The 21,064-nt window shown below is 40.3% G+C and overlaps 1 protein-coding gene across 1 annotated transcript in view; it reads right to left on the bottom strand.

Annotated features, from left to right (window-relative positions):
- Positions 1-12,649, bottom strand: part of NEDD4 (NEDD4 E3 ubiquitin protein ligase) — a 120,571-nt gene extending 107,922 nt beyond the window's left edge. Inside the window, exon 1 of the mRNA XM_037053948.1 lies at positions 12,523-12,649. Coding sequence (XP_036909843.1) covers positions 12,523-12,567 — 45 coding nt within the window. The 5' untranslated portion in view covers positions 12,568-12,649. The remainder of the gene's footprint in view (positions 1-12,522) is intronic.
- Positions 12,650-21,064: the final 8,415 nt, after the last annotated feature.

A 21,064-nucleotide genomic window follows, 5' to 3' on the forward strand; every position in this document is an offset into this window, starting at 1 on the left:
TTCCCAGCAGGGGACTCACGAGAGGCAACCATACATTGATGTTTCTCTCCTTTCTTTCCTCTCTAAAGATAAATAAATAAAATCTTTAAAAAAAGAAATATGAATAGTGAAAGGACAGCAAACTCAGTTATTAACAACCACACCTAAAACAAAAGCAAACTAAGAGGATAGCTAGATCAGGAGCGGAACCATAGAAATGAAGATCACATGGAGGGTTAGCAACAGGGGAGTGGGAGGAGGAGAAGGGGGGAGAAGGTACAGAAAATAAGTAGCATAGAAGTAGGTAGAAAATAGGGGGAGGGCAAGAATAGTAGGGGAAATATAGAATCTAAAGAACTTGAGACACGTGGTCATAAACTAAAGGGGGGAAATGGTGGGGGAGGGGTGTGCAGGGTGGAGGGGAATGAAGGGGGGAATAGAACAACTGTAATGGCATAGTCGATAAAATTTATTTAAAAAAAAAGAACTACAAAGCTAAGAAACATTTTTTAAATTAAAAAAAAACAGGGAGGAAAACATGTAAACTGAAATTTCCATTTTCTATTGAGATTGATTCGCCAACATCTGAAGAGATTTGCAGATTACCTTTTTTTCCTGGAGAATCACTGAATAAATAGACCCATTAACATATTCTACTGGCCCCACCAGCCAAATTCTCACTACACCAGTTAACTGGGAAGTGGCTGTACTTTATTAAACAAGGTACTAATTTCAAGACTGAATTCTGAAAATTAGACATATTTTCTATGATGACTTAATAATACAAACTTTTTCCAGTGGTGAAGTGTAATTAAAAGTGGCATCAGTCCCTGGCTGGTATGGCTCAGTTGGTTGGGCATCATCCTGCAAACCAAAGAGTCACAGGTTCGATTCCTGGTCCAGGCACATGCCTGGGTTGTGGGTTTGGCCTCTGGACAGGGCACATGCAGGAGGCAACCAATCGATGTTTCTTTCTCCCATTGATGTTTCTCTCCCTCTTTTTTCCCCTCCCTTTTCCCCATCTAGAATCAGTAAAAGAAAAAAAAAGTTTTTATAGTGCCATCAAATTAGTCAACAATATCGTATTAACTATGTATGGTGCCAGGTGGTTACCTAAAATATCAGGGGGAGCACTTTGTAAAGGACATGACTGTCTAACCACTATGCTATACACCTCAAACTAATACAAAATAATGTTGAATGCAAAGGAAGTGCCACCTGCAAATAATGCATGTTATTTGATAATCTCAGCTTTTCTAAGGCAAGGGTTTATAATTTGTATATGAACTTGAGGACAGATCTTCATACTCCCCTAAGAAAATTAATCCAAATTTGTGGAGCCTCTACTGAAACTATTCCCCAGAAGTCTCCTGAGGAAAAATGTAACAAGCATTTACTAAATACAATTCCAGGATATGATAAATTACTCATAGAAACAGAAACTTAACTTTTCAACTTTTTCCTCACACTTCTTATCACAAAAGTCAGAACTAGTTATATTAGATGGTATGATAAACTGCTGTGAAACTATACTGACTTAAGAGTCTTTCATAAAACTGATAAGAAATGCCATTCATTTTGATATTTGTATTCACTTAACTTTATTTTATATATTTACGCTAGAAATTTTTCCAAACTGGTCTCTTCAATCACACCCATAAGCAGAGATCATACCTCACATCATCTTTGGAAAGAGCATAAAAGGTACAGTGGAGACAAAACTCTTCAGTGATTTTAGACATGATATTCAAAGTCCTATTACCAGAAATCTGATACGGCTCAAGTGAGCACAAAGGGCACAAAAATCAGACACCTTTTCCTTAGGCAGATCACGATGGCCGCTCTTCACTAACCCTGCAATCTCCCCTTTCACTCACAAGAGAGCTTTACTCATTTTTGAAAGTGAGAAAAGTTGCAAATTGTGGGCAAACACACATGGCTTTTCTCAATGACAGAGTGAAACAAACTGTTAATGTTACCTATACAGACAGCTTCAGTAATTAAAAGCAGTTTTCCAGGGCTGAGATTTTTCCCCACAATTCCTAACAGCTATTTACTGCTGCTTAATCTCCTGTTACCAACACCCACCAACCCCCAAAACAGGAAACACAAAGCTTAGGTCTTTATATCTCTTACAGGTCTTGGGAGACTTTTGTTACTCTCTTCATCCTTCTCCCATCCCGTCGCCCCCCACACCCACCCCACCAGTCGACTTTTTTAAAAAAAGATATATCCTGTTTTTACTTATCTCTGAGTTTTTATACAAGTTGGGTTCCCTCTGCCTGAAATATTCTCCTCCATCCTCTATGCTTTCGCTATTAAAGTCCTAGCTCATCTGAGCAGATTCCTTTGAAACCATTTCAATGTAATTATTAATATTATTTAATGACCCCAAATAATTATAATGTTAATTGGAAGAATCGGGATGCAGAATGTTATCTATTCTGTGATAACTTTTTAAAACCAGGTATGCAGATGGATAAAAATTAGAGGCAAATATGCAATAGTGAGAATAGCCATTAAAGTAATGAGATGATAGAGGGTTTTGTTTTACTTATTAAGCTTTTAATAAATTAAAAATTTTTTTCTTTAAAAAAGTTCTGTCCTTTCTTTAAAGGCCAAATGCCATCTTTCCTAAAAGTCTTGACTTGAATCCTCCCTTTTCAACAGAAGTACATTTATATAGCACCTATCACAGGCTATCTTATATCAGAGGCAATAAACTGTGTTTTCTCCATATTAAAATTGTGAGATTTTGACGCTTAAGAAACTTAACTTTTCCTCACCTCTGTATTCTCTGTAGAACCCAAAAGAATACTTGGCACATAGTAGGGGTTCACAAATCCTCAATTAACCACAAACCATTCTGAAGTTGCTGAAAGTAGGACTAAGGCATCTTATCAACAAGGACAAGTTTGCACAAACAGTGAGTCTTGAACACAGGCTGCCAGACCCGCACTCACCAAACAGAGAATTGGCAGTCTTCTCTCTGGGTGGTCGAAGGTGGGGAGAAAAACCAGATACTATAAATACTTACATGTAAGGGCCTCACAGTAAAATGGTGGGTCAGAAAACCCTACCATGAAATACCCCAGTCAATAGGGCCTGCCCATTTGTACAGAGGATCTGTGTCAGCAAATGAGGGAATCAATCAGGAAACAGGAAGGCAGATTAAGGAAACAGTGGATCCAACACGGAAAAGAGATCAAAAGAATTCTCACGATGATGGCAAATGGACGCCCAGAGACGACGGCTGTACCACAGGCATCGTCTGTGGTACAGACGATGAGCCCCAAAAGGAGCACCAAAAGGAGCACCAAAAGGAGCACCAAAAGGAGTTCAGAGAGACGGCAACATAGCAAGAGGCTGCCTCCAACAGGAATGAGGAAAAAGGAGTCAATAGCATGCGTGAGATATGTATCTATACATCTGCATATATATTTTCCACTACTCTGAGTGGTTTTAAAATCCTGTCATGTTGCAATTTCATTTGTGATAGGTATACAAAAAAACTAAAGCAAAAAGTGCATAATACATAACTATAAATATGGTACAATAGTTCAGATGTGGATATTGCTGTATTTACATAGTAATTTAATATAAACACTGAATATTTATTTAACAAAAAAATTACTACAGTAGGAAGGCAGGATGTGTATTTTTTTAAACTTTTTTTTGGCAACATATGCTATATAAATTATGGCGACCATATTTTCCAAAGTAAAAACTGGAACCTATGGATTAACAGTAGTTTTCTTCCTCTGGTGTGTAAATTTACTTGAAATACTTTACAAAAAATACAAATGCTAAACCACCTTTATTGAAAAATACACAAAGTCAAGATCATCCTAGTAAAGATAGAGTACATGATTGCTACAAATGATAATCGCTATGCATGGTCAATGCTCCTCAGGAGTTTTAGTGGTAGTAACCAAAATAAACTAGGCTACTCAGAATCCCTAGACTCATGAGAGAGCCATGGTTCTCAAAATGCATTCCCTGGACCAGCACTATGAATATCATATGGGCATTTATCAGAAACATAAATTTTCAGACCATGCACTGAGTGAATCAAACACTGTGGTGGGGCCAGCACCGCATGTTTTTACAAACTCTGCAGGTGATTCTGATGGATACTAAAGTTGAGAGCCACAGGTAAAGAGCATGAGGGTAAAAAAGGGAAGCGCTGTAGCTAATTCAGTTGCAGGAGTATTCCCCACTTGGGAAACCAGAACTTCATTTATTCAATCAGTACCACATAATTTCCGAAAAAGAACAGCTAATCATTACATCTTCACATTACTTTTACTTAAAAAAATTTTTAATATGCTTATTGATTTTAGAGAAAGGGGGCAAGACAGAAACATCGATGTGAGAAACACTGATTGGCTGTCTCCCATAGGAGCCCTAACCGGGGACTGAACCTGCAACCTAGGTATGTGTCCTGACCGGGAATCAAACACCCAGCTTTTTGGTGTACAGGGTGATGCTCCAACCAACTGAGTGATACCAGCATCTTCACATTACTTTTAAATGTGACCGCAACAAATATGCTTATTTATAGATAAAATATCTCTGAAAGGATACATATCAAGCCGATAACCTGAACGTCACAGGAGGTTTACTCATAATGGTCAAAAGCTGGAAGCAAAGTGTTCATCAAAGGAGACTGGCTATAAACATCTGGTATGTTCCTATGGAATGCTACTCAGCGACAAAAAAAATGAGCTGCTGATACAAACAACCACGTTGATGACTTTGAAAAACATTATGTTAAACAAAAGCAGCCAGACACAAAACAGTCCATACTGTATGGTTCCATTTACATGAGTTCCAGAACAGGAAAAACTAATCCACGGTGATAGCAAGTGACCTGCTGAGAGTAGAAGGGGAGGTGACCAGAAGGGCCCAAGGACATATTCAGCAGTGACAGAAATATTCTCTACCTTTACTGGGTTGTCAGTTACACATGTTGAAAATTACTGTCCATCAAATTGTACGTTTAAGATCTGTGCACTTTACTCTGTAAATTTTACTCCTCCTCCCCCTCTCCCTAAAGAGAAAGGAAAGCATTTTCCAACATTTTCAGACAAAAACAAAAACTGAAAAACTCATTACCAGCAAACACTCACTAACAGAAATACTAGAGAATGTACTTCAGGCAAAAAGTGATCCCACGTGCAAAGCTAGAAGTGCAAAAAGAAATGAAGAAACAATAAGCAAAGACAATGTTAAATACATGATGAACAAACAGTATTTTAAAAAATGATGTTGATGATGATAACATGCATGCATGCCCCTGTGAACATTTAGTGGGCTTCCATTCCACTTGGGATCCAATTTAAAATCCTTAATAAATGGCCTTTGTGCCCTGACTGGGCTCTGCCCTCCTCACCTCTGCAGAACCATCTCCTAACACCGTCCCGCTCACTCTGCCGCTCTAACCTTCTTTATGCTCCTCTCCATCTCCTCTTTTCCACGCACAGTTCTAGTTACCTGGAGAGCTTTTTCCCCCTCTCACCTGGCTCCTGTCCATCCTCAATTTCAGTTCAAAGGTGACTTCCACAGCCTTTCCTCATATTCTCTCCCCTCCTCCATACCACACAAGATTAGTTCCTCTTTTCTACTTCATACTTTCATCCCATACTCCTTTTTCTTCATAACATTTATAAAACATGTATGTTGATTGTATATTTGATGTCTGTCTTTCCCTCTAAACTGTAAGTTGAGTAAAGTGTGTCGTTCATCATTATAACCTCATGACCTGAATCAAATGTCTTACATATAGAAAGTGTTCAACAAATATTTGTTAAATGAATACAAAATTCAGTGACTTCAGAGGTCCACATAAAAGCTATAATGATTTAAAAAAGGTATGGAAGGGAAAGCATAAAAACCACCACAAGTTTTGCTCATGTTCCATTCATCATCTTCCTGAGACAGAATCTCTTCTGTTAAATTCTTTTATTTGGGAAACTATTTCCAGTAGCACAGTGTGAAGACCAAGCCTTTGGTACTAAGGAGGTCGGTCTGGTTTCAGTCCCAGATCTGTTCCCTACCAGGAGTGAGCCCCTGAGCAAACCACAGTAACAGATTCCCTATCTGTAGGGTGGGGGTGACACTATTTACCTTTGCAAGTCCACTTAAAGCTAAAGTATGAGAACTAAACATTACAGCTGAAGTATGAGATGATTACAACTAAAGTATGATTACAACTGAAGTATGAGAACACCTAACCTGGCACCTGGCATATAGCAGGTGTTCAATTAAAGACAACTGTGATTATATTTAGGTTGAGTCTTTTACCCTGAAGTTTATGTTAAAGCATCTTTATGCACTGACATGACTGTTAGTTCACATTACTCTCTTCTTTGCCCCAACACATCTTATACTGGTGGAAACCAGACATTTGGGTCAGGCCATGAGGTTACAACATTGGACTACAGACACATTTATTCCTCAAGATATTCAGAAAAGTCTGATCAAGGCCTTTTTTCATTTGTTCATGCTGTGTCTTTCTCCCTGGATTTACTTCCAGGCTTCTCCTACCCTCCCCATTCACTTATCCTCTTAAAACTGTGGTAGGGATGGCGAGGGAGCTGGACTGAACAGAAGCTTCCAGGAGAGAGGCCAGTAACACTGATTGCCGCAGACTTCAGTAGAACAGTGGGCTTTGCAATTCAAATCAGCAATCTCACATGTCACCAGGTGCTGCAGAATATTCCTAATACCAGACATAGCTAGTGGATGGGAGAGTCAACTGATTTAAATATCCTGCTCTGAAGGATGTCAAATACCTATGCCAGCTGACTCAGTAAGTGACAGGGCCAGAATTCTAACCTAGTCACATTCCATTTTCTTTACCCCTGCTTACCCTAAATACTGTATGTATAAGGTACCTCCAAGAGTCTATTCCTTTGTGAATTGCTAATAGCTAACACACACTCTCTCTATCTGGTGCAGATATATATATATATATATATATCCTGTCTCCTCTTGTACCTTCTCTTCCTGGTGCAGAGGAGTTAACAGCAGGCCTACCAGCATGTTCACCAGCATGGCGCACCGAGGAGACAAGGCAGGTGCCATACGGAGATGCTCGGTGGTGTACTCGGAAGTGTACTCGCTGGCATGGGACACAGAGGGCAGGAGGGTGCTGCACAGAGCTGCAAAGGCAGTCCTCCCACTGGAGCTGAAACTGGGGTGCACGGGGGGCAGAGGAAATGTCTGCATAGTTAGAAAATCAGTTACACCAAAAACATAAGTAAATGGATTGAGCACATAAGTAAATACAATGAGGATCATGAAAGTCAGAATGCTCACTGTTAGAGAAGGTACTTATGGCTAGAAAGAACCCTGGGGTTTTAGATTTGAATTGGAGAAATTGGTATAAATTAGTGACTTTTAAATATCTATACACACACTGATGTAGAAATAACGATAGATTTATGTGTGCACCTATATATGTACACATGTGCAACACACACACACTTCTGAACTCTGTCTCCTGAGGTGGCTGAGGAGCCATGACACACAGGAGTGATGAGCACACTGAATACCAAGATCTTAGCCTCTAAAAAAACATTCTTTTATTAAATAGAACCAGTGTTCCTAAGAGAAATGACTGCTCCAGAAAGCACTGGGCAAGGCGAAATACAAGATGAGCCTGGAACATCTTCTGCCAGAAAGAAATGAAGCGTTTAAAGAATGATGGGGATTTGTCACAATGACCTAAGAACCTCCTCTCCACAGGCCAGACTTGGATAGTTTGAGCAACAAAATATTTAAGGACAGTAATCAATTACAGCCCAATGAATAAGGTGCAATGCTATAAGTCTATGTTGATATAAATACAAATGAATAAGTGAAGAGAAAGGCAAAGCTCTTTTTACAGAGAATGCCAATTAATAAAGATGAAAATAAAAAAACAGTGATGTCTGTTTCTGGTGGAAGTCATCAATGGATGTTAAAGCTGGTGGATGGTGAGCTGGTGAATGAAGAAGACACTGACACAATCTCTGAATATGTCCCCACAACATACTAGCCAATTATAAAGGAAAAATGGTGGCATGACAAAAATGAAACCTGGTAGAGAACAAAATAACCAAGTGATCAAGGTTACCATCGACGGTGATGGTACCAGTCAATATCACGTACCCCTTGATGGGATGCACTGAGACCACAGTATCATCTCTGTGATTCCTGCCCAAAAAGCATGACCGCCACACGGCATGAGGAAACAGTAAACAGACTCAGGATGAGGACTATCCTACAGGTTGTACAGCCTGTGCTCCTTGAAACTATTAAGGATAAGACAGACTGAGGAACTCACACAGGTAAGAATCTGCAAATACATGAAAAGTACATACACCATATGCTCCTCCATGGGATCTTGGATCAGAAAGGAAAATGAAATGATCAGAACACTTGTCAAAGACTGAAGGGGATCTGTGGATTGGATGGTAGTGTTATCAATGTTGATTTCCTGGTTTAGGGGCTCGGGTGGCTGTTGTGTAGGAAACTATTACTGTTTTTAGGAAAATACATTCTAGAGTATTTAGAAGTGATAAGGCATTGTATCTACAGCTTGCCCTCAAATAGTTCAGAAAAACAGCAAGAAAATGGCAAAAAAAAAAAAACAAAGAAGAATTATGGGGCAATAGTGGTAAATGTCAGCAGTTGGAGAAACTGAATGAGGAGGATTTAGAGTTCTTCATGCTATACTTCCAAACTTTCTGTTGGTTTAAAATAATTAAAGAGCAAATTATTACAAATAAACTATATGCATTTCTTTGGTCCCATGGAAACCCATGAAAAAACTTGAGGAGGAGGATGCAGTTAAAGAGTTGCAAAAATGCAGTAATGGCATAAATGATACATGAAAGATTAGGCTAAATACTAACTCAGCTGCTGCTTCAACTGTGCTTCTCCCTCTTTGTGTGCAGTGAATACAGGATTGGGAACTTTGTTCCCGGCTCAGTATAATGCCAGAGCAGGCAGCTTCTGCTTCTGCTTCTGCTCAGCATTAGTGGGTGGAGAGGTGTCAGAACATACACTTGGTTATCTTGTTACTTATGCATTGTGGTAGCTGACACCATCAAAGGCACCCATCCTTCTGTTTGTGCAAATTGTGGAGTGGAGACTCTCAACTCTTTCCTCCTTCCTTCTTTCCTTGTTTCGGTCAGTTTGCAGCTACAGGAAATAAAGATCACACCATATAGGGAGTTAGGTGTTTACAAAATCACTGGACGAGCTGGAAGGGCAGGCTATCGGCTGGGCTTCTAGAAGCCTTGAAAATACCTCAATACTAGCCCACCCAAGAAACTGCCACTTCTGTCCCAGTCAGAAAAGTAGATAATCAGGAGCTACCACAGTCCTGCTGACCAAGAACACACCCAAGCGAGACATCAGGAAGGCACCACCACTCCCACCTCTACTTGCAGCTTCCTATGGGTAGCCACAAGACAGTGGTACCAGGTAGTGGAACGCTGTTGCAGAAAAACTCATTGTCTACACGATCACGCTTGTCAGCAAAAGAAACAAAAACAAAACAAAAAAGTTGTATGTTTTTGTACAAAACAAAAACAAAGAAGTTGTACTCTACTTCATTTCCACCTTCCAAATCTCAAGTAAGTGCACCTGATTAGGAAACCCATTTCATAACGTATTTCCAGAATGCTAAGTGCAAGAGAGTCTGAGAAACATGGTGTTTAGCTTTCCAGCCTCTGCATAACAGGGAAGTCCACTGGCACAAGGGTGGAAGGGATGCTAACTTCTGGTCCTCATATCTACCTCACCAAAGATTCATGGGAGTTAGTTTCCAGTGTTAATCCCAAGAGACTGTCAGAACCAATTTGGTGTAAATTATATGACACTACTTCCTTAGTTATGCTTTAATGGCAAAATTCTGCATGGGGAGCCAGTTTCATCTCTCACTGAAAAAACACAAGTGAAAAAAGAGCTAAAATTCACTGACAAGCGAGAGGCATTATGATCTAAACTTCAGCAGGTTTCAATACTAACATGCTCATGCAGTGTGACAAAGTGGCTATTCAGTATGTACCGGTTAAATTACAAGTCTCTCGCTATCTTCTATTCCATCTATTCATCTTTCTCCTTGTTTCAGTGTCAATTTTAAAATAAGAATCATCTTTCTTTTTTGGCTTTAATAGAAAAAGCCACCTTACTTCTAATCAACAGACTAGTCTCTGAGTTTTAGCAAAATGATACAGTTCAATGTTTTCCTTTTTAAATAATAATGAGGGGGAGGCTTTTCTAAACCCTCTTTTACTTCTGTGATAGAGCAGAAAATAAATAGCCAATGACAGTGATGAGATGGCAACCTCTCCCAGAAAACAAGTGATTTCTGCCCCCCACCAGACCGTGAGCTCCTCACAGAACAGGCGGAAACTGTTGTTTCTCTCTGTATCCCTGGTGCCTAGTATGCTACATGAAACAGAACAGACAGTTAATAAATGTTGAATGAATAACCTAAATTACAATGGAAGAAGTGGAAGACAATACTTCACCATCATGTCTTTTTATCCTGTCTCATTCTCTTCCTAAGATGGACAAAGTGCACAGAGGGAGTTGGAAGAAAACTGGAGTCATGGCACAGACAACCATACCCACAGGGTGGGCCCCATGCCACCACACTTCCCAGAAGTACAAATCCTTCAGCAAGTTCAGGAAAACCTCATCACAAAGGGCGGCGTTTCCGGCCTTTAGCCCGAGTTGTTTAATGACCACCTACTACCTGCCAAAGGTTGTTTCATCTCAGCTGGGCAGAGGGTGATGGGAGAAGCAAATCACCGAAAACACTGATCCTGTACTAAGAGGGAGTGAACAGACAGTGAATGGTACCTTTGGCAATATTCTGTCTACGATCAATGGGCTTTGCTAAGAGTGAGATGAGAAATCTGGAATAGCAGGGCCTACTACCCCTGCTACCCCTCTGAGTAACAAACACACACAAGAACAATAACAACAACACACAACAAACAACAGGGAAAAAAGTCCAAGGCCAGCCAGATTACCTTGGATGCCAGCTTGAGGTTATCTGCATTGGACAGCTTACTGTAGCAAGTAAGGAGACCTGACTGATAAGAAGAAAGCTATCATAGGTTCAACACAGCATTATTTTCCTCTGATGTCTTCTACAGAATGCTGGCTGGACATTATCTTTAGCTGTAACATATTGACTATTCTTTCCAAGGGACTGCCAAATTGCCACCATTTGTCCTCTGCCCCTTTGTTTCTCTTCTGGTAACAATCACTAATAAGTTAAAGTTTCATCATATTGCATAATCATTCTCAAAACGTGCAAATAACTTAACTGCATCAATAAGTTGCCCACTGTTTATAAACAAAGAACCCTCAAGAGAAATGTAAAAAAAAACACCACATTTTGTAAAAGAAGCTTAAAGATACTAAGTTACTAAGAAAAGGCACTATTACAACACTGCTAGAATATATTTAAGCAATTGGCTGAAGGACTTACAGTTAAGTGGGTCGGATCTTGAAACAGATATATGTGACAATTTAGTCAGTCAACAAGAATGCTTAAATTTGATGTCTTTTTCCTCCTAACTGTTAGACTACATAGCCTTTTCACCCCCAACCATTCGCATTTTTGAGACAATCACCAAAAACACAGAGGAGCCACATCTTGTTTAAAATAGAACAATCCCTTCAAAATGGCTCATGTTTAATAAGGGTAAGGCATAACCAGCATGTTACTTAACTGAAAAGAAACATCTTTGCCTTGTCAAATCACAGAGCTTAATTTTCAAAGCGAACAGTTATGAGAAGTTCTTTAACGTGTTTATACTTTTTCAGCTTCATTTTTTAATATCAATATAGACTGGTGAAACACAGCCTGAACTTTTCATACTTGAAACTTGTTGCTAAATAGGAGGAAGACAATCTGTATGCCTGCTTTTCCATTCCCATCTACAGTGAGGGTTAAAAAGGACTTCAGATAAAAAAGAAAAAGGAAAGAAAAGAACAATTAATCGCAATTCACTTGAAAGTCTTCAGCTCAAAGTCCATAAAGTTGAGTATAGCGGGCCTCCGCCAGAGCAGGCTAATCAACTACCGGGATGCTAAGCTCCCGGGAAATCCAGCCCTCCCCACGCAGCCCCGGCCACAGCACCCCCTCCCGGAGCTCAGGCACACTTGGCCCGGGGCAGCAGCCGGGGCGGCGGGGTGATGCGCGTCCCTGCACGCACTCACTCGCGCCGCTCCCTACCTGGCCCCTTCCACAACACTTCCTCTCGGAAACTGAGGAAGAACGCTGCGGCTTTGGGAGGAGAGGGGTGTGGAGTCCACAGGTTAGCGAAAGAAATGCGGCTCCCTAGGAAATGCGAGCCCCCACCTCGCCCCCCCGCCCCCCCCCTCGCACCCTGCCACGCGCGTTCCCAGGGGTCGCGAAGGGGAAGGAGGGGGCTGACAGCCGACACCCTGCTATTGCCTCTTCTCCTCCAGTCTGGGCGACGGGCAGCGCGATGGGAAGCCCGCCCCGCAACCCCACGGCCCTCGCACCTCATCCTCCGGTAGCCCGACAACCTCCACCGCGCAAGTTGCCATTTCTGAACGGTTACAGCAAACCGGACGCACTCACTCCGCCCAGGGAGTGGGAACTGGAGGGGGAAGAGAAGAGAGAGGAGGCGGGAGGAATTGGAGGAAGAGGAGGCGGTGCTCCCACGGCGTCCGCAGCGCCTCCCCCGGCCAGTGGGTGCTAGTGGACGGGGAAGCGCGGCGGGAACTCGCCGGCCGCGCCTCGGCCCGCAGAGCGCGTGCCTGGGCTCCGGTGGCGGGGGTGTAGTTTCCGCCCCCGCGTCGGGATGTGCTGGTTGATAGACCAGCCTGGAGGAGGCGTGCAGCCCCAGGGCATTGTGCCAAGTAAGCTTCCGAGGCCTGGAGAACGTCTGCCGGGCCCCTGGGAAAGGAAGCCACGGTTTTCCTCAGCAACAAGTCACACTGAGATCCGCCCCGAAGCTCAGCCTGTGACTGGACACCTGGGACCAGGAGCGCTTCATCTCAACCTCACCACAAGCTGAAGATCAGATGCTTTCGCACAGGCGGGGTTGCACCATTAGTTGGGGCGTCATCCTGATAGGCCAAGGTTGCAATTAGATCCCGTCGGAGGACACACAGGAAGCAACCTATCAACCGAAGAATGGATAAAGTGAAACATCAAATTGATGGAGTATTTTCCCCTCTTTCTGCCTTCCTCCCTATCTCTAAAAATCAATTTAAAAAAACAACAACAGATGCTTTCTTTCAGGTGCTTTCTTGTGGGTTAAGGCTGCGATTCCAACGGAAGCTGGACCTTGGGAACTGCAAGGAAAGGCCGTCTGAGCGTTGCCGCAGCAAACGGGGAGGCCTCAAGGGTGGCATCAGTCCTACACTCAGGGTCTGAAATTCTCTTCCTGTGATTTCTAAACACTGTACCAACTCATAAGCTATTTCCTGTCATATGGTTTATCTTTAAAGCCTACCAATAAAGTCCAGACTCCAGGCTTATTGCGCTAAACCTGCTTAGCTAACCCTTGACCTGTAGTACCACTGGAAGGTAACAAAGAAGGGGGACAAATAAAATGAAGGAGGACCTCCTGTGCTGTGGAGTTATTATGCTTACTTTACAGTCATGTCTAGTAGGTGTTATACTTCCATAATCACAGGAGTACCCCTACCAAATAAGCACCCATAAGAGAGAACGGGGAAAATTGTAAGCAATCATCAACTGTCATTTCGTCATCATCATATTGTCATTTTTCTAGTTGTAAAAATTTGCAGGGCTCTAGATTCCAAAATTTAACTCAAACTTTACCTAAGGAATCTGGAATAAACAGTTTAAAGTCCTGAAAGGTAGAAACAAGACTATGGGCCATATTACTAGTTTGCTATATAAGATTTTGTCATACTTTATGTTTGGCAGGGTCCACTTTATTTATATGATGTATCAGAATTTTATTAATACACAATCCAAGTTTTATCATCTGTATTGTAGAGGAAAGAGGTGGCAATTAATAAACAGGAGCGAAAAATTCCAGAATGGTCAGGAATTTTTGGCTTAACTAAATTTAAGAAGCCACCATAGCATTAATTCATTTTACAAGCTGTCATACACCCATACTTTTTTTAGTGGGTTGGCAGTAAAATAGTCTGAAAATATTCAGTATATCCATGTATTTTAGAAATAATAGCCCTGACTGGTGTAGCTCAGTGGATTGAGCGTGGGCCTGTGAACCACATGATCGCAGTTCGATTCCCAGGCAGGGCACATGTCTGGGTTGCAGGCCAGTTCCCAGCAGGGGACTCACGAGAAGCAACCATACATTGATATTTCTCCCCTCCCCCTCTAAAGATAAATAAATAAAATCTTTAAAAAAAAGAAATAATACTTTCCCTTAGTCCCTCTTCTCTGATACACATTTTTAAATTTAAGTAGGGCATTCATGTTATTTCAAGGCACAGTGCTACTTACATTAGTGCTACTAAAATTTTTAATGAATCAACAAGAAGTATACACACTCCCTAAAACCTATAATAAAATAACCAGAATCCCAGGGGTTTGTAAGGTAAAGCATCAACTAATACAGTACTGAAGATAATTCCAAATGTCATTGATTTTACTCATAATTTATTTCTTATGTCTGAACCCTAACTCATAAAGACTTAAATAGGCAGCTACTGATACATAATGACCTCTCTTTTTCTGCTGTGGGCCCCATTGCAGAGACTTGAGGCCTATTTCCAGCTGGCTCTGGGTACTCAAGCTCTGTACCTGGGTACTCAAGCTCTGTACTCACCCCACCGTATTGCTGCCATTCCACTCAGTATGTGGTAGAGATGCTGGGTACTTCTGCAAGACTTTCCATGGAAGGCTGTACCTGAGACATAAGTCACCCCTGCCCTTGAATTCTACAAGTGAGGGTTTAGTCATTCTCCAACCAAAGTGGTGTAAGAGGTTTAGGCCCTATTCTCGGAGATAGTCACTATATTCAGTGCTGTTCAGTAAAACTTTCCACAGTGAAGGAAACCCTATGTATCGGCACTGCCAATGTTGACAAACATTAGCTCACATGGCTACTGAGCACTTGAAATGCAGCTAGTGCAAATTAGGACTTTTATAGTTAATTTAAATGTAAATAGTCACTGTGGTTAGTGATCATGGTATCAGACAACACAGAAACAGTATCTAACATGTCTAACAGAATTGCCTAATTGGATGTGTGCATGTGAGTAGAAAGAATTTATTATAAGGAATTGGCTTATGTACTTAAGAGAGGTTAGCACATCCAAAATCTGCAGTGTGGGCCAGCAGCCTGGAAACACAAGAGAGCTAATGGTGCAGATGAATTCCACACGCTGTCTGCTGTAGAATTACTGTTTGTTCAGGGTGACCGATCTTTTTGTTCTATTCAGGCCTTCAACTGATTAGATGAGGCCCACCCACATTATGGAGAGCAATCTGCTTTACCCAGAGTTCACCAATTTAATAGTTAGTTTCACCCAAATTCCCTCCAAGCTAACACATAAAATTAACCATTACAGAGACATGACAAATAAAGGCATCTCATGCTTCTATTGCTATAAAAGACATTGGGGCTTTTGCTGAAATATAAATGTATCGGAGGATTAGATAGTTGTAATGTATGGATGCTAACTGCCATATTTTGATAATTATATTATGGTTATGTAAATGAGAGTGACCTTGCTTGTAAGAAGCATACACTACAGTAATATGAGGTGACAGGACAAGGCAACAAAGTACATTCAAATGGTAAAAGAAAAAAAGTTTTTTAAATTATACTTTCAACTTTTCTGCAAGTTTGAGATTGTTTCAAATTTTAAAATAAGAAATGAAATTGTGCTTGTTAAAAATAAATAAATAAAAATCTCCAATAAAAGGAATCAGGGCTCCTTGGAGAAATAGCTGGTTCTAGAACTATGGCAGGAAATGCACAAGATGAGCCTGGAGCTTCTTTAATGCCAGAAAGTAAAGAAGTTTTTATTTAAAAAATAGAGCCCACATAAGGGGTATGTCAAAGACCTTCTAATAGCCAACCAAAGCTGGAACAATGTGAGGAACAAAATTAAGTAGTATTGGCAGCAACATAAAATGGAGTAAAAATAGCCTCTTCAACAAATGGTGTTGGGACAGCTGGACAGTTACGTGCAAAAAAATGAAACTCGAGCACCAACTTACAGCATACACAAAAATAAATTCAAGGTGAATAAAAAATTTAAATATAAGCCGTGACACCATTCAAGTCTTAGAGGAGAACATAGACAGGAAAACCTCACATATTTCACGCAGCAACAGTTTTACTGATATGTCCCCTAGAGCAAGGGATGTAAAGGAAAGAATAAACAAATGGGATTTCATCAAAATTAAAAGCTTCTGCGTGGCTAAAGAAAACAGTATTAAAATAAAAAGAGAACCAACTGTATGGGAAAACATTTGCCAATGATACCTCAGACAAGGGTTTAATCTCCAAAATATACAAAGAACTTAAATGACTCCACTCTAAGAAGACAAGCAACCCAATTAAAAAAGTGGGCAAAGGACTTGAACAGACACTTCTCCAAGGAGGACATCCAGAGGATCCAGAGACACATGAAAAGATGCTCAATATTGCTAGCTATCAGAGAGATACAAATTAAAACTACATGAGATACCACTTTACACCGGTCAGAATGGCCATCATAAACAAAGCAAAAAAACAACAAATGTTGGAGAGGTTGTGGGGAATAGGGGGCCCTAGTTCACTGTTAGTGGGATTGTAGACTGGTACAACCACTATGGAAAACAGTATGGAATTTTCTAAGAAAACTAAAAACAGATCTGCCTTTTGACCCAGTATTTCCACTGCTAGGATTATATCCTAAGAACCCTGAAACACCAATCCAAAAGAACTTATGCACCCCAATGTTCATAGCAGCATAATTTATAATAACCAAGTGTTGGAAGCAAGCTAGATGACCATCAGTAAATGAATGGATCCAAAAAGTATGGTACATTTGCACAATGGAATTCTATGCAGCAGAAGGAAAGAAGGAGCTCCTACCCTTTGCAACAGCATGGATAGAACTGAAAAGCATTATGCTGAGTGAAATAAGCCAGGCGGTGAAAGACAAATACCATATGATCTCACCTTTAACAGGAACCTAAACAAAACAAACAAGCAAGCAAAATATGACCAAAGACACTGAAATACAGAACAGGCTGACAGGGACCAGAGGGGATAGGGGAGGGAATTTCAGGGAAAAAGGGGAAAGGTTTACAGGAACAAGTGTGAAGGACACATGGACAAGAACTAAGAAGGGTGTAAATGGGAGGGAGGTGGGGAGCACTTGGGGGAATGAGCTGGGATGGGAGTAAAAGACAGAAAACTGTACTTGAACAACAATTAAAATAAATTAAATATTTACAAAATTTAAGTACTATTGGATTACAATCCAAATTAATATACATTAATTCATACTGATATAAATTAATGTTTAAATAAATAGGGAAAAGAAATCTTTGTGTAGAATTCCAAATCATTTGTGTAGATATGATACCCTCAAGGACATGAAGCATGACTTCCCACCGCTACAGTGTGAGCTGAGCATAGGGACTCCCTCGTAAAGAGGACAACCTGGAAATGGGGCAAAAGAGTAACTGCAGTGGAGAAACCTGACAAACATTGCCTTGCTCAGGTGATCAAGGTCAACATCAACAGTGATAACTCATGTTGACACTATGTGCCCTTGATATGATGCGATGAATATGGCACTTTATCTCTCAGACTAAAAACCTATAAACCCTGCGTAATCACGAGAAAAACATCAGATAAATCCCAATAGAGAGTCTATAATACCTGATTAATATTTCTCAAAATTGTCAAGGTCCATCAAAAACAAACCATAGAAACCTAAAAACCTGATGACTAAATGTAATGTGGCATCCTGAATAGGAGGCTGGAACAGAAGAGAACGGTAGACAAAAACTAATAAATTCTGAGTAAAATACAAATTTTAGTTGATAATAACACATCAATATTTGTTTATTAAAATTGTAACAAATATCCATACTAATATAAGACATTAACAACAGGGGAAACTTGGTCTGGGATATATATATCTTCACAATTTTTCTGTAAATCTAAAATATTCTTTAAAATAAAGTTTATTTAAAAATAAATGCATATGAACCACAGTTCAATAAATAAATAAATAAATAAATAAATATGTGAAATGAACAAATAAATAAATAGATCTGAATATCTTGCAGAACTTTTACAATTTTCTCCACTATAGTCTTATTTTGCTGTATTTATTCAACATTCCTTTTTTTCCCTGCCATTGTAAATACGATATCTTTTTAAATGTACATATCCAAAAAGCTTATTGCTGGTGTACAGAAATACAACTGAGTTTTGTATATTTATTTTGGTATTCAACAAACTTGCTGAACTTCATTATGTCAAAAATAATTTTGGGGGGCCCTGGCTGGTGTAGCTCAGTGGATTGAGCGCAAGCCTGCAAACCAAAAGATCGTGGTTCAATTCCCAGTCAGGGCACATGCCTGGGTTGTGGGACAGTTCCCAGCAGGGGATGCACAAGAGGCAACCATACATTGATATCTCTTTCCCTCTCTCCTTCCCTTCCCCTCTAAAGATAAATAAATAAAGTCTTTAAAAATATAATAATTCTTTTTATTTTCATGTAAACATTAACATCTTTGAATGGTAATTTTGTTTCTTCCTTTCCAATCCTCTCAACTTGCATTTCTTATTCTTATCTTAGTGTCCTGTCTAATACTTTAAATAGACAGGTTGATAACTTGAACAATTTTCATGTTGCCGGCTTCAAAAGAATGACATTTGCTGTTGGGTTTTGTTTGTGTTTTCATTTTTGTTTTTTCCTATTCCTTATCTGGTTAAGAAGTCCACTTCTAATCCCATTTCACTAAGATTATTGATCATAAGTGGACATTGAATTTTAATTAACAGTATCTTCTGTAACCCTTGAGATAATCTTTTTTCTTTTAATACTTTAATATGGTAAATTTGGTAATTTATGGAATTAATTATGGTAAATTTTATGTGCAATGAAATAATCATTTTGGATTTTCTCAGTCTTCTCAAGTTTTAACTTAATCAAATAATTATTTTTCTTTTCTGTCCACAACCTCATGAGTGGACACTAAGTAGAAGGAGTTTACATGTAGTCATAGTGAAAAGTGGTGTCTTTTTCCCCGTTGTTTCTCTTTACCAAAATACATAGCTGTTGTCTCTTTATCCATCATTCTCTGGTTGTTGTTCCATCTCTAAGGGCTCTTCTGGCTCTTAGCCCTCTCTCAACCATTTTTCACCCTTTTTTTAGGATTTTGGAAATTTCCACATGCAATCCCCTGCTACTTTAGAGACCTAAATCTTGGGGGTTGGACTCTAGCACACCGTTAAATCACCATATCGTCAGTTCTACTCCATCCTATTGCCACTACATTACAAATCTAGGCTTTTGAGACTTAACAAAATTGGTTTTCTGCGATCTATTTTCTTGACGAGTTGATTCAGAGTTCTATTTGGAAACCTATAAAATGAGCATTGACTCAGCATTCTGCAGTAACAACCCTCCCCTGGGGGCAGTAAATACAGAAAGCACTCGCTGCTGCTGGCTGGGTGAGGGGAGAGAGGAGGGAAGTGGGATATTCCAGGAATAAGTAGTTATCCACAATAAAATTTCACAGCAATATATTGCGACAGCTTCCACAACTTTCCTAAGCTTCACACATGTATTTCTCACCAGCTAACTCTGCCTGAATGCCATGAAAAAACCTCAAACTGAAATGACCATCTTCCTCCATCTTTTGTCTCTGGAAATGGCATCACTAGCTCTCCAGTCTCAAAGGGTAAAACTTCTGAGTATCCCACTAACAATTTATTATACAATAGAGATGCTTCCCTTTCCAAGCTCAGAATGGTTTTTTTTTCATGTTATCGCTGTCCGTGGCTAACATCAGTGCACCCACCATTCTCTGGTTATTGGCCCAGACAGGAAGATAACACTGTCTTTCTTGAGCCCCCGCTTATCTTCTGAGACAAAGGTTTGTATGTAGGTAGTTTATTTGGGGATGTGCTCCTGGACTCAGCTCCCACTGGTTCCCAAGGACCAATCGTACACATCTCTCTCCAACTATTGATTTGGTGATGTCATATTGGTAGCTTAAAATTACCCAGAGAGTATCTACAGCACACAAATTGGCAAGCACTGAAAACCAGTGTAATTTTTTTAGTTGTGAAGACACTGTTAGTAAACATTTACTAGCATACTACTGACCATAGGAACATGAGTGAGGGCTTGAGAAGAGTGAAAGAGAGAAGGAGATAAAGCCAATGCAATAGTTTTTGAGTTCAGTCAACATCATTGAGTTGATCTGGGGCTCAGTCTCAGTAGGGACTCCAGATAGCTATATAGAGTGCACCTCATTATCCTTCCAAGAAAGTTTTTATCCACTGGTTCCTATTCCCTATTTGACAGGGGTTGCCTCATAGGGTGTTAACTCCCTTACATTTCCAGATTGGCTTGCATGTAGAATGCTGAGTAGTTCTCCTCAGTCACCTCAAGCCACAGTGACAGTGAAGCCCAGGGGCAGAAAGTGAGGGATAGGCTAGACGATCAAAGTGAGTTGCTGTCTGATTGCAGCTCTGTACAGTGTTTGCTACAGCGAGAACTGCAGCAAAGGTCAGATGAGAGACATAAGGCAGCCTGTAAGAGGAATCCCATACAAGAGTTAGTAGGATAAGCAGCAGCACCTACTGCAGTAACTGGTCTCAGTGTAGCAATTAAAATTCATCATCTTGGCACAACTCACGAGTTCACTGATGTCCACTCAGACACGGACTTTTGCTTCTTTCACTGCAGTGTGTCCTAGCCTCTTTATCCAACTAAAACTTCCTTCCACTCTCTCTCTCAAAGAAAAAAAAAAGATTCATCATCTCTCTTCTAGGTTTTCTCCACCCTTGGCCAGCACTTCAGTAAGGCTGAGTTGCTGCTGGGTGGTGACTTAGATTTTTAGCCCCAAGGG

The sequence above is a fragment of the Sturnira hondurensis genome, unplaced genomic scaffold (genome assembly GCF_014824575.4).
Source record: "Sturnira hondurensis isolate 20B ecotype Veracruz unplaced genomic scaffold, ASM1482457v3 Scaffold0008196, whole genome shotgun sequence".
NCBI classification, from domain to species: Eukaryota; Metazoa; Chordata; class Mammalia; order Chiroptera; family Phyllostomidae; genus Sturnira; species Sturnira hondurensis.